General features: G+C 43.1%; 1 protein-coding gene across 1 annotated transcript in view; it reads left to right on the top strand.

Moving 5' to 3' along the window:
• Positions 1-11,325, top strand: part of LOC138953563 (centrosomal protein of 170 kDa protein B-like) — a 102,183-nt gene extending 90,858 nt beyond the window's left edge. Inside the window, exons 11-16 of the mRNA XM_070325407.1 lie at positions 4,010-4,130; positions 4,382-6,099; positions 7,168-7,416; positions 8,226-8,311; positions 8,988-9,136; positions 9,634-11,325. Coding sequence (XP_070181508.1) covers positions 4,010-4,130; positions 4,382-6,099; positions 7,168-7,416; positions 8,226-8,311; positions 8,988-9,136; positions 9,634-9,836 — 2,526 coding nt within the window. The 3' untranslated portion in view covers positions 9,837-11,325. The remainder of the gene's footprint in view (positions 1-4,009; positions 4,131-4,381; positions 6,100-7,167; positions 7,417-8,225; positions 8,312-8,987; positions 9,137-9,633) is intronic.
• The last annotated feature ends 2,357 nt before the right edge of the window (positions 11,326-13,682 follow it).

Here is a 13,682-nt window from a genome sequence, read left to right as displayed (position 1 = left end):
TTTCAAACAGACATGCAGTAAAATGACCATATAGAGCAACGGTTTGCTGGAGACAGAAATGGGCAACATAAAGATAGAAAAGTGACAAGACGGTAAGTTGGTCTGGAACAGCCAAACAGAAAAAAGTGAAGACAATTAATGTGTGTTGAAGACAGAAATGGGCAACATAAAGATAGAAAAGTGACAAGACGGTAAGTTGGTCTGGAACAGCCAAACAGAAAAAAGTGAAGACAATTAATGTGTGTTTTAGACAGAAATGGGCAACTGCTAAACAGAAAAGTTAACTTGACAGATATAATGTACAGTCGGTCGTCTGGAGACAGAGCTATGGAACAGACAGACAGACAAATAACCAGACAGTAAATAGACTGAAGGCAGAAATGTATAAAAGCAGCAGACAGAAAAGTAACTAGAGAGAAATTTGGAATAGTTTTGAAGAAGAAAAAGTGGAACCGTCGGACCAGCAAGTAACCACGAAGTACGTTCGCTGTCCAGAGAAGTGACAAACTGGAGACGATTTACGGGCTGAACTTCACCGTGTATTTATATGTTAGTTCCTAGTTTACGTGTTGGTCATTTCAAACAACTATACAACAGAAGTGGCCAAGCATACAGGAAGTTTGCTAGAGAGCTGAGGCACACAATCCGGACACGATTTACGAGTTAGACTTTCTATGTTTAGTAGTTTGTGTGTTGGTTACCATTTCACGGGGAGGACTTGACAGTTTATGTGTTGGAGGTTTGGCATAGGTTGCTTGGTCTGCAGTGCTTGATTGACACGGCTGTATTTCAGCTCAGTCAAGGTTGTTGTTTTTATGAATGAAGAAGTGCGGGAAGAACCAGGGAGTTATAGAAACCAGTGGACTGTAGCGTATGACACAATGAGAAAAAGCTTGTAAACGCCGGAGACTTCAACGGTGGAATCAATTATTGCATTCTCTGCAGTACTTTGGTAGGTAGGGCCTACGTGTTCTTGTTAAGTAGTCAGAAGTGTCCATTTTGCAATGCACTGGTGATTTTTTTCCCGCACATAATGTTTGGTGGCTGTGCTCGTTTGTCTGTCTGTGTGGTTATGTGCGCAAATGCTTTCTAGAGTATGTCAGTGTGTCTGTGTACCTCTGTCCGTTTTGCGGGGGTGGGTGCCTGACTACATGACGTGTCACAAGTTGATTGATTCTGTCTGTTGGACTGTCTTTTTGTCTGTCCGTCCGTCTGTGTGGATGCCTCAGCACATGCCCAATATTGAGGATGCCTGTCGTTTTGCTCGTGCGGGTTCCCGACAACATGCACACAACTATCTGTACTGAGGAGTTTTCCCTGTAAACATGTATGGAAGAGGTATAAGCTACTGCTTATGTGGTCTCTTTGTAAGAAGCCTTGTCAAAGGGACGGGGTACACACGCTGAAACTTTGCTCATCTCCCTGGAGCTACCGGGGTGTAAATGTCAGGCAGGTCTACCCTTGCATCAAGTGGCTGACATTTTGCTTTGGCTTCTGCCGTGTCTTTACTTCACACACTCATGCATGTGCGTACGTGTGCATACACGCACTAACGCACGCATGCATCCACACACGCACACACATACACACATGCACGCACATATTTACACACCCACGCATGCACGCACGGCGGCACGCACGCACATACGCACGCAGTCACGCACACACTGACACACACACACACACACACACATGAGCAGCGCCAGGTACATGTGGAAAACTGACACAGACTGTGTTGAACCCTCACAAGGCGTACGTAGCTTTAAGAAATTGCATTGATTGTACTGTCTTGGCGAGGTGTTGGTGTTAGTCTCAAGGCAAAAGGTTAAGTCAAGCGAAAAACCCTCTCTCTCTCTCTCTCTCTCTCTCTCTCTCTCTCTCTGTTGAATTTTATGCGTGACTATAATTTATAACTGTGCAGATACTATTGCTGTTATTTTAACCACTATTGTAAGGGGCTGTGGCCTTAGACAATTAAAGATTTGTTCTTGTTCTTTGTTCTCTCTCTTGGCACAGACCCACCCCCTTCCCCCAACACGAACACAGGGAAGGAGATTTTGTCAATGGGTCATGTGATGAAATCATGGACACAAGAAACATGTTGACATTTTCAGCAATGAGCGAAATATGTTTTGTAAAATGACACACAGGACTTTTCTTGTGATGACAGATTGGCCCAAAAGGATGGGTTCATGTCACTGGGCAAAAATAAGTATGATGGATGGCTTGTCTTTACTCTCCTGAAAGTGACTTCTCTTGCAAGACATTGATAGCGGTGATGACAGCTAGTGTTCAAAGATCAAGCACATATATATGGGTAATATAGTTTGCACTGGGATAGGACGATACAAAGGCAAAAGAGAGAAAGAGGGTGGACAGAAATAAAGTAGGCACTGAATTAAATGACAATGAAGCCACTGTACTTCTCAAACAAAGAAAGGGGCTTACCCTGTCTTTGTGTTCCTGATGTGTTTCTATGCAGCTACCTAAAAATTTCTTTCTGGCCGACAATGATGTCAATGTATCTGGCTTGTTAAGACAATTGTAGGGTTTGATGTAAAATAATTAGCAAACTTAAATTTCCTGAATCAATAAACCGAGCAAGGGTGTTGTTAAACTAACTTGATTTACTGAATGTTATTGTTTCAAGTAGGTGCAGGTGTGTGTGTGTTTTTAGGGGGGAGGGGGCACATCTTCAGACAAACGGTGAAGAATCAAAATGCCCATGAGCTACTTTATGAGGAAACAATATATGCAGACAAGAGTGAAGGTGCATATTATAAAAGTGCCAACAGCATTTTTCTTGTCACACCTCGACACACAACAAGGTGCCTACTCTAGATTTACGAAGCTCTAAACGCCCTAGTTTGTTTTTATGTCACAATATAATCTATTATTGTCACCTGGTAGGTTTTTGTGAGGTGGGTTTTTGTTGTTGAAAAAGGAACAGGACTCATGTCTCATAATGTTTTTGCAAAGGCGGACAGTTAATTAATTAAAGGGGCACATCTACCCAAATGATCTTTCAACATCGTTATAAAATCACAAATAATTGTAATTGCCTATTTTCTTTATGAAAATGGGTATACCTGTGTGAAATTGAATGGGTTTTTTCATGGAATTTGTTATATAGTGCTTTAACTGTAATGTATGTTCAGAAAATTAATTATCTAATCAAATGATCACCCTTTGTGGTGGACTGGGCGTTAAGCAAACAAACAAACAAAATCTAATCAAATACAGGTTTTAAAAGGTGTCAAAATTTCCTTCACTTTTTTTTAACAATATTGACTCCACCTCTTCAGATTTCTTCTTCTTCTGCGTTCGTGGGCTGAAACTCCCACGTACACTCGTGTTTTTTGCACGAGTGGAATTTTACGTGTATGACCGTAATTTACCCCGCCATTTCGGAGGAAGCATGCTGGGTATTTTCGTGTTTCTATAACCCACCGAACTCTGACATGGATTACAGGATCTTTTTCGTGCGCACTTGGTTTTGTGCTTGCGTGTACACACGGGGGTGTTCGGACACCGAGGAGAGTCTGCACACAAAGTTGACTCTGAGAAATAAATCTCTCGCCGAACTAGGGGACGAACTCACGCTGACAGCGGCCAACTGGATACAAATCCAGCGCGCTACCGACTGAGCTACATCCCCCGCCCGACTCCACCTCTAGCATAATGTTTTGATATTTGGTGGTCAAGATAAACAATGTAGTACCTGGCGTCTGAACCTCCAGATTTGATATTGCTGTAGTTTTCTTGAAATTATAATTTTTTGTTCTTTGCAAATATATTTCGAAAATCAGTTTTTCAGAGCAAAAAATCTGCACATAAAGTTGACCCACGTCTGTCCCCACCCAGATTGGAACCCCTGACCTTTGGATCACAAGTCCAGTGCTCTACCAAATGAGCTACCAGTATCTGATAATGTAAATTGACCTTTCCAGAAGAATGTTATTTACGTGTAGACTTTATCTGAAGGAATTGTATTTATCTGTGTGTGCAGAAGACAACCACAATGTCTGGGGCATGCGGGGAGGAGGAGGTGCCGTCCTGGATCAACCAGCTACAAGCACTGACCGCCGCAACCAGGGAGAAAGACGAGCCTGTGGCCTTGAAATCTAAAGGTTGGTATGTCAGGTGACGAGTATGTGTTAAGGCAGAACATAATGGGTATGTGGAGAAATCTTAGTACAGCAGGTAGATAGTGTGTGTTGTGGTAAAAAGAAAATGGGTAGGGAGAAATCTGCCAGTTAAATACCTGGGAAGAGTCCAGTCTGTATCTTGCAAAGTCATCATGTCAGTTGACTTCAGTTTACTTTGAAGGACAAGTACTGAAGTAGATCTCTCTTGTAACATCTTTATCGTGTCTGACCAGATGACAGCAGCAAGAAGGGCACGCAGGGAGGGCTGAGCCGCAAACGACCAGGAACCGGCCGCAAGCTGCCGTCCATCCCCGGCCTGAACGACAACAGCCCCGTCAGCAGCGAGCACTCGGGTCGTTTCCTTGACAACAGCCCCAGCAGCCCTGCCTCCACGCTGAATGGATCTGTCCCGGGACGGCTAGAGAACGGCCTGGATCGCAATGGCGCAGACTCTCCCTCCAGAACAGTGAACTTTTCCTCTGTGGTGTCCAGCGGTGTTGCTGCCTCCAGGGAGTCTGCACGCAGAGACAGCCCCTGGGACTCTCAAGATCTCAGCAAGAGTGGGCACAATGGGTCCATCCCTCCGAAGACTAGCTCCACATGTTCAAGGGGGAGTATTGATACGGAACTGTTGCTACGGGATACAGAGACAGTCATGGCCGCCATGGAGGCTCGGATGGGATTCCGCAGTCAAAAAGCGCAAGGTGATGGTGATGAGGACTCAGACACTGATGTTTCCAGCACGGTCGCCATGGTGAACGGAGGAGACGATGACCACGTCAAACCCACCAAGTACCACAGCCCTAGGGAAAACATGACGCGCAAGTCCAGTAAAGACATTGACAACTCCAACATCAGAATAGCTTCAACTTCTTCCTCTAGCAGGAAACCGTTCCTGCGGTCGTATTCGGAACAGAAACCAGGTGTGAAGAGTGACAGGAGTTCAAGAAGCGGGGCGGGCGTTTCTGTGGTGTCCGACGTTCTCAGTCGTGACGACAGCTTGGACCAGAGCTTGGACAAGAGCTTCCAGTCTGATTTCAGTGACCCGTGTTCTGATCGTACGGACAGCAGTTTCACTCGCTCAGGTTCTCGCGGCAAGGGCACCATCTCTCTTGCCAAGCCTAATCGAGCGTTCGCTTTGCGGCGAGCCAGGGCCGATGGGACAGAGGTGGCGGACGCAGCGCGCGGTCGGTCGAGCGCTTCATCACCAGCGTCATCAAGAAGGTCATCGTCCATCCACGGAACATCTCGCACACCTCACTCTGATCGCACCGGCACGGGGCGCAGTGAAGCCAGCCTGGGAGGACAGATAGCCAGAAAGGCGCGAGAGAACAGCACCGGCCCAAGTAAACCCAGAGAGAGCTCTACGACAAGAGGGGAAGGGGCTCGGCGGAACAGCTTGCGTGGTTCTTCAGTCAGCTCCACCGCCTCCTCCACCGTGTCCACGGCCAAGAAAGAGCGAGACATTCGCACCCTCAGGACGCAGCTGAAGACGGGCCCGGCCCACAAAGACCTGGCCATCACCGGCATCAGCAGTCGCAGTCAGTCCCAGCCCGGCAGTCGTTCCAACTCCCCTAAAGCCGCCGAGAGGATGGCTTGGAAACGACGTAAGGAGTACGACCCACGGAAAGCCGTGGCGGAGGCCAAGGCCAAGCCCAAAGAGCCGAGGCCAAAGCCCAAAGTGCAGTACCCCAGTCTGTACAAGAACCGAATGACCAGGTCTGCGTCTTTCACCAACAATGTGGAATTATCGGGGAGGGTTCGTCACGACACGTACAGTGTGGAGTCACCGTCCAGCGTGGAAGATCTCAGTTCTGCCGCCACCGCTGCCGACTCTTGCTCGGGGGCCAGCTTCCGGCGAGCGTTCATCCCCTTCCACAACCCCTTGCGAAGCGATCGTCTTCATCACAGTGCTGACGAGGACGAGGCCGGAACATTCCCACCGTCACAGGTGAGGGGAGACTACCACTGGTGGTTTTGGTTGTCAGATTCGTTTTTGTTCGTTAGGCTTTGAATTGGCATTTGATGTTGGAGTGTGTGTTGTTAGATTTAGTTTTGTTTTGCTTTTTACTCTGTGAAATTGGTGGGGGGGTTTTCTTTTTCTTTGACTGCTTAATTTGTATAAATGACAGTGAGATAAAGTTTGTGGGTTTGTTTTTTTCTTTTTTTTTGGTTGGCCAAGAAAGTAAAAAGTAAATTTGCAGATAGTTGTTTTTTTCTATTTCACCAGTTGCATTTTATTTTGTAACACATTTATAATTTCTGTTAGCATTGCACATTTCTTTCTTTGTTTCCTGTATTGATCAATTTTCTACAGCTACAGTATACTTAAATTTTAAAAAGTAGAAATAAAAGGTACTTTTAAATATAACAATCTAAGTATTGAAGCGCTTTTGAGTTAGTTATAGACAGAGCAGCTAGGAACAATTAATCAAGTGCTAGTCTTAGTACTTTATCATTGATCTATAGACGGAAGGAATGATTTTAAAAGTTGTTTGATGAACTAGGAAAGCAGGTAACTCTCTGTCCCATTCACCTGTATGTTTTATGGTTCACAGTCAAACCTGTTGTAAGTAATTACCGCGCCCGTCTATCTTGTCAACTTCTAACTCATGTGCAATTATTATCTTTTAATCTTTAAATGAGGGGCTGCTTGCACATCCTTCTATAATTACGAATTATTGCCAAATTATTAAACCTATAATAAGTATTATAGTAAATTCAAAAGCTCTTATTCATTTATATTTATAGGCGCTTAAAACTATTTTAGGATTTGCGCCTATATATACCCTTATTATTTTTATTATTATTATTATTATTATTATTATTATTATTATTATTATTATATCTGAAACAATGGTTGCTTTCAAATCCCAGCTGATCATTTTGAGGTGGCAGAGTAGTGACCATTACTTACAGGTTTGACTGAGAATTCCTCATGATTTTGTTTCTTCCATGCCTGCCTGCATGTTTTTGCCTGATGGTTGCTGTATGTTATGTTACTTCTATCCCCCTTCAGGCTTCGGTGGGCAGCAGCAAACCCCCCTCTCACCCCGTCAGTCTAAAGCTGTACAAATCAGCCTTCACCCCTCCCCTCTCCAAGCTGCAGACCCCCTCCCCCGACTCCCCGCCCTCTACCGCGTCCTCCCTCTTGTTACGACGGCGCACGTTGGGAGGTGTGGAGTACGATGAATCGGGAGCCAGCACGGCCTCCAGTGCGCACCGCACACAGGCCGACTCCCATCGCACCCAGCCCACTAGCCCGCAGGTAAACGGAGAAAAAAATTGACACCAGGATCAGCTGTTTATGCAAAACAACGTGGTTGACTGGCTGTGGGTACAAACAGAAATGGTTCTTTAGACTCATCACACGATACGTTGAGTGCCTTTATGTGTACAGAGAGCTGTACTGAAAACATTGTTGAAAAGAAGAGTGAATATTACTGTTTCTGAGTACATATCACTAACAGGCAGACTGTCATTGAACTAATAGCGCAGTTGCCCTGAAACGGACTTTTCAGAGAAAAAGTGAAGAGCTGTGACATAATATAAAGAAGAACAGTGACAAATGTGCAGAAGATGAGCATACTTCTACTGTTTGACAGTACTTGTCCTTCCCCTTGTATGCATGAAGATGTAGCATGATTATTGTTCATGCCTTATATACCTCCCCCCCCCCCCCCCCCCTCCCTTCTAATGAATGCTGTTGACATTTTTTGATGGTCTGTACTTTTGGAGTGTGCTTGATGTAGTGAAATAGCGTGATCCAGTTTTGTTTGCTTCAGTTTCAGGTAGAAATTCTTTGCATCTTGCTTGCATTTTGTCAGATTTGTTTTCTTTTCTTACAGGAGCATAGAAGCTTTGAAATATTGTGCATTTTTTTCCATGAATTTTTTCCCACGTGTTTATCCTCAATCACCTGAATAAGTTGTGTTTGTTTTATCAGTTTCGAAATGAATTTATTTTTTTACGAATATAAATTATTTATTCAAGATCATGAAGTTGTCTATGTCTATATCTAACAATGTGAGTGATTAGACCTAAAATTTTACACATTTACTTCATGGTTTGTTTCAGTCGTATGATTCGCTGATTGTGTCGTCCATCTACCAACTGTCTCTCAAGCTAAAAACTACCATGGACAAAACTCTCAACAAGCTCAGGTAAGTACTGTAGTCTGTTCGCATGTCTGTCTGTCTGTCTGTTAGGTAAGCTGTGATTGCCATATTGGCTGTTGAGTAACTGGGAAGAAGGAGAACAAGAGGGAATGCAAAAGTCTGGCTCTGTCTGTCTGTTAGGTAAGCATTAAAGGTCATGATTTTCCCAAGAACTTCTGAAGAGTGAAGGGGAAAAGAGTATGTTAGAGTCCAGCTGTCTGTCTGGTAAGCATTGATGACTGTATTGGCCATTAAGGAACTTCATTCTTTTGTCCCCAGGAGCACATTTATGATTTTTTTTCTCGTTGTGCTCCGGCCTTTATCTTGGCTTTGTAAAAAAATAAAGTATGTGAGTAAAATACTGTTGGAACTTGGGTGAAGACAGAGGGGAGGGTGTGGGGTCAGAGTTAGAGAGGCTGGTAGTCTTTGACTGATTATCTATTAATTGATCTTAATGAGTGTATACCCCGTCGCGATATAACCTTGAATGGTTGAAAACGACGTTAAACACCAAATAAAGAAAGAAAGAAAGAAAGAGTGTATACCGTGTGTGTTTGGGTCATGAAGAACTGCATGCAGTGCATTTATTTTTCCTATTCTTTATCAAAGCCTTTTTCTCAAGAAAAATTAAATATGGGTGTATCCATGAACTAAAATTGATGATGTAAACTGTGTTGAGCAGCGAGCAAGACCGAGTGAGCATAACGCCATCTCCTATTGACGATTTCCTGGGTCACCCGGCCAAGAGTGACATCCCTGCCTGGAAGTCAGCCAATCAGGAGCTGGCCGGTGTGCTGAAAAACCTGCGCAAGATGGAGCATCATCTGCACAGTAAGACATCATTGCATCAAATTGTACAATACACACATGCATGCATGCACAATCACAAGCACACATACACACACGCGGGTGCACACACACACACACACACACACACACACACACACACACACACTCTCTTACACACACTTACACACACACACACACTTACACACACACACACACTTACACACACACACACATGTGCATGCCTGCAAACAGATACACACAACCTCGCACACCCACACACTTACACATGCTCACCCACACACGCACACCAGGCACATATTCACACATTTGGTAACTGCAGTACAGTGGAAAAAGTCTATTGGATTTGTGTTCTTTCACTGTACCAAGTTCACAAACGTGATCTTAGGTTCTGGATTTCACATGTGAGTCATTATGGATGTTAGTATTGATATCTCAACATCTCTAGAAGTCAGCTAGTTTCTGCATGACTTCATGTTAGCACACAGCTATGACCTAAGAGTAACATTCTCCTGTTTCAGTGATGGAGCGAGCCCTGTTCCCCGATGATGACACAGACACGGATGTCTCGGGCATGTCCACCACAGAGAAGCTCAAGTACTTTCAAGAGATCGAGCGGATACGAGGCGAGCTTGCAGGATTCCAGCCCATCGATACTCCGGAGAGCGAATCCCACGACCCCGGCTCACCAGAAATGGCCGAACTCTCCAAAGATATACGGTGATCCCCCTATGAGTGCTGTTATAGGCTGGATGGGGATTTGACTGGACTGGAGTGATTTCTTTGACCGAGTGGGCTGAATAAAGTGGAGTTTGGTCTCTTGTTCTCTTCTGCCAGGACACGATGAGTGGTGCTCTTAGAATAGCTGTTCAGATGGTCAGGGTGAAAGGAATATTGATTGTTTACTCAGAGACTTGAGACTTTGTATGACCGCTTGAATGCTGTTCTCATCAGGGTGAAAGTGACGATGATCGTTTTCTCAAAGACTTGCAACTTTGATGGGCTGACTGCTGCTACGGTCTGTTTGTGGAGTCCTGACTGGCAATACTGCTTTTTTTAGTTCGGCAGTGAAATAGCCAGGATTGCTGTTGAGGAAAAGTACAGCTTGCAGGGTGACGAAAATCAAAGGCATGGATTAATCCCTCTCTGCTGAAAACGACAAAAATTGTTACGGATGAAGAAGTTCTCAGTGGTGAAAACGTCAGTCGCTTCAAGAATGTACATGTACTGCTAGTCTTGAACTGGGTCAGTATGAGTGAGGTTAGGAAATAATGACTGGACATACATGGCAACAGGGATCGAAGGCTGTGTCAGAAACTGAGAGCTGTCTAACTGGTGTCTGTTGCTGTCCGCGACGTGAAGATGGTGACAATTAGACTGGCAAGGACAGGTTCTGTACTAGGTTGCTGTGAGTGACATACCTGTGGTAATATTAGTTTGGAGACGAAGGCAACAGAAAAGACTATGACAGAAACACAACAGACTGAGCTGTCTCACCGATGTACATGATGTACATACATGGTGTACATGATGTACATACTTGGTGTACATATACATGCCTGCTGCTGTGCATGATGTACATACTTGGTGTACATATACATGCCTGCTGCTGTACATGATGCCTATGTCTACAGGAGAAGTGATTGAGAGTCTGTGATGTGTATTTGGCCAGTGCGCAGTGACACGAGTTGGTTTGAAAATGTATAATAATCGTGTGATACATGTACAACTGTAGCAATGGACTGAGAAGAACAACTTTCGGGTTCAAGCGTAGACAGCGCAAAAAGTTTGGACTGCTGGCATAGCATAACAGGGTTCACGTATTGACAATCCTCAAGTCAGTGGCCATAAATGAAGTTGCAGAAATAATTTCGAGGTGAAAAAGAAGCACACTGTGAGATGAATTTGTTCATACGTACATGAGTGTCATTGTGGTTAACTTTCGAGAAGCGTCCTCTGCCAGGTTGTGTTTTGGGGTGGGTTTTTTGGTTACACTTCGTGTGTATATAATTATAAGCCTTTGTGCACAAACCACCCTTACCCCCAGTAAATGCTGTTAAATCTCAGAACTTCCAAGTGAAAGTCTGAGGACAGTGAGTTTCAGGTGCAGGTGTTATTATGAGCATGTGCCTGTTGCTGGAGTGTGCGTTTCGAGATCACCTGCAGGGAAAGAGCAAGGGTTGTGAATAAGACTTTAGTTCTGTTTGACATATATTGCAAACAAAATTAAAGGCACAGTAAGCCTCCCGTAAACCATCACAGAGCTCCCCGAGCGTCTAAATACAGTACAAGCATACTTCCATTTGAACGCTCACCGAACGGGAACATCCTGGCTGCTTTCTGTCGAGCGTGAGACATTTTCCAAGAATTTATTTTCGTGGACTTGCTCCTCTACAACAATGGCGCCTCGTTTTTGCGCTAGACCTAACTTTTAAAATCTAAATAATAAATTGACAGCTTGTTACACAAACATTCTTTAATCATAAAAGAATTCGTTTTTCATCAAGACAAGATCAGAACAATTCGAAGTTGTGAAAGTTTAAAAAAAGAAAAGCCCGGAAGCAGGGTCACGCAAGGGTCGTAGCAGACGACGGCCCGGTTTATCAGTGCAAATCGCCGTTCCTCTCAACAGTCAAAAGCCATCGCTAGAGTTCTTGTGAACCACAGCCGTTGTTTCGTGCATAAAAAACGTGCTATTGTAGATAAGCTCACGTCGAGTCGCATTCAAATGACTAACTATGACGACTGCATTGTGAAAAGGGGGAAAACTGGATCACACGGGTTCACGATGGCTCAGGGGTAAGATAAACCACGCAAAAATAAATTCTTTGAAAATTGTTCGCTCTTTACGGAGCGCACCTAGGATGTTCTCAATTGGTGAGTGTTTAAATGAAAGGGTGTTTGTACTGTGTGTAAAAGCCTGACCGTATCTGTGATGGTTTACGGGAGGCTTACTCTGCCTTTAAATACACTGCCACTCAGGCGATCGTGAGCTTTTTTCTGGCTTGCTTTGAGTGTAAGTGGAATAATATCGGCAATCATAATTTGCTAACTCTTCATCCCTGATTTGGTATCAAATGGTACTGCGCTTCTTGTTATTCTAGGGGACTGGGAGACATAACTTTTATTTTTCTTTTTCTTTTTTTCTTTTTTTTATCAAGTTCTCTGAGCAGACTGCTTACATGGGTAAAGGGAAGTAATGTGGGTGCTGATTTAGTAGAGGGATCATTTTCGGTGATGCATCAAAAGGGAAATGATTTTGTTTTTGATAAAATATTTTATCTGGTTTATCTTCATGTAGGCTAGCTTGTAGAACGCTTCCGATTTTTGTAAAATTACTTAGCTACATGTTTTTTTCTTTTGGGGTTCTTTTATATTTAGCTTTTTTTTTTTTTGTGGGCGAAAATCAAATTTTGCTTGACCATATTTGCCATTGGTTTGGTTTTGTGGTTTTGATCTTGAAGGGAATAAGATAGCTGTTCAGTTTTTCACTCCATGCATACCTGAGGAAGTGCAATCAAATTTAGTCTTAGAGAAAGTCTAGCATTCCATTTATGTGGAGAACAAATTGATTTTGCTGCTGTATGTTATCATCATATGTCGTCCAAGACTTAAATTTTGTATAGCGCTATATGAGAAAATGTTACTGTTTTAACCTCATTCTTTTTGTAGTTGTAAATATGTTGTTCACTAAATATGTCCAAGCTATTGCAGTTATCTGAAAAAAAAACTATTTATAAAAGAATCTGATACTGTACAAATTTTAATTTAAAACCAAGTGTTTGGGAGAAATGGTTTTGTAACAATATGTACGGACTGAAACAATTTTTTTTTTTTATCCAGAACCGACTTTACATGGATTTAAATCTTCCAGTATATTTGCAGTATCTTCATATATGACAAACATGAAAGCCTGACAGTTATCAATGAGATTTCAAAATTGTGATTTGGACAGAGAGCGCCCGAGTTTTTAGTGAAATGTAACTTGTGATCTGAGTACTCTCATCCTCAAAGTTGTTTTGTGTGGTCAAAGAAGGTACTGTATGCTTGATTGCTTATCTATACATGTATATGCAAATGCTAGTCTTATTGTAAGCAAGCTTAATTCTTGTGATCTCATTCTGTGAGCCAGTTTCACTTCAATATGACTTGAACACCATGCGTACAGTGATATGTATAGATGTACATGTGTAGTGTGCTTAGTATCTTTATCCTGGGATGTTCTTAATTATGTTGTGACATTAATTGTCAGGTGCTCTTGCTTGCTTCCTTTTTGCTACTAGATTTGCTGTATATAGTTTATAAGTGCAAATAGGTATGTGCATTTTAGTTTGCACAGCAGAACAAGAACATATGTGCTTTTGATTTATTGCAGTAAACAATTTTAAAAAAAACATTTTCTCAGTTGATGCAATGTTGTGTGTTGGTTGACCTGGGGATCATTTGAAATAGAAATAACCGTGTATGCTAGCTGGCATTAAATGCATGGCTTTACCATTCTCTAGCAGAAGAGTGAAAACTCTGAAATTATCTCGATGCTATATGCATAAACACAGTTGTTTCTAAATTT

The sequence above is a fragment of the Littorina saxatilis genome, linkage group LG17 (assembly GCF_037325665.1).
Source record: "Littorina saxatilis isolate snail1 linkage group LG17, US_GU_Lsax_2.0, whole genome shotgun sequence".
In the NCBI taxonomy this organism is placed as follows: domain Eukaryota; kingdom Metazoa; phylum Mollusca; class Gastropoda; order Littorinimorpha; family Littorinidae; genus Littorina; species Littorina saxatilis.
The sequence above is the reverse complement of the archived record's forward strand: the minus strand, read 5'-3'. Positions and strand labels throughout refer to the sequence as shown.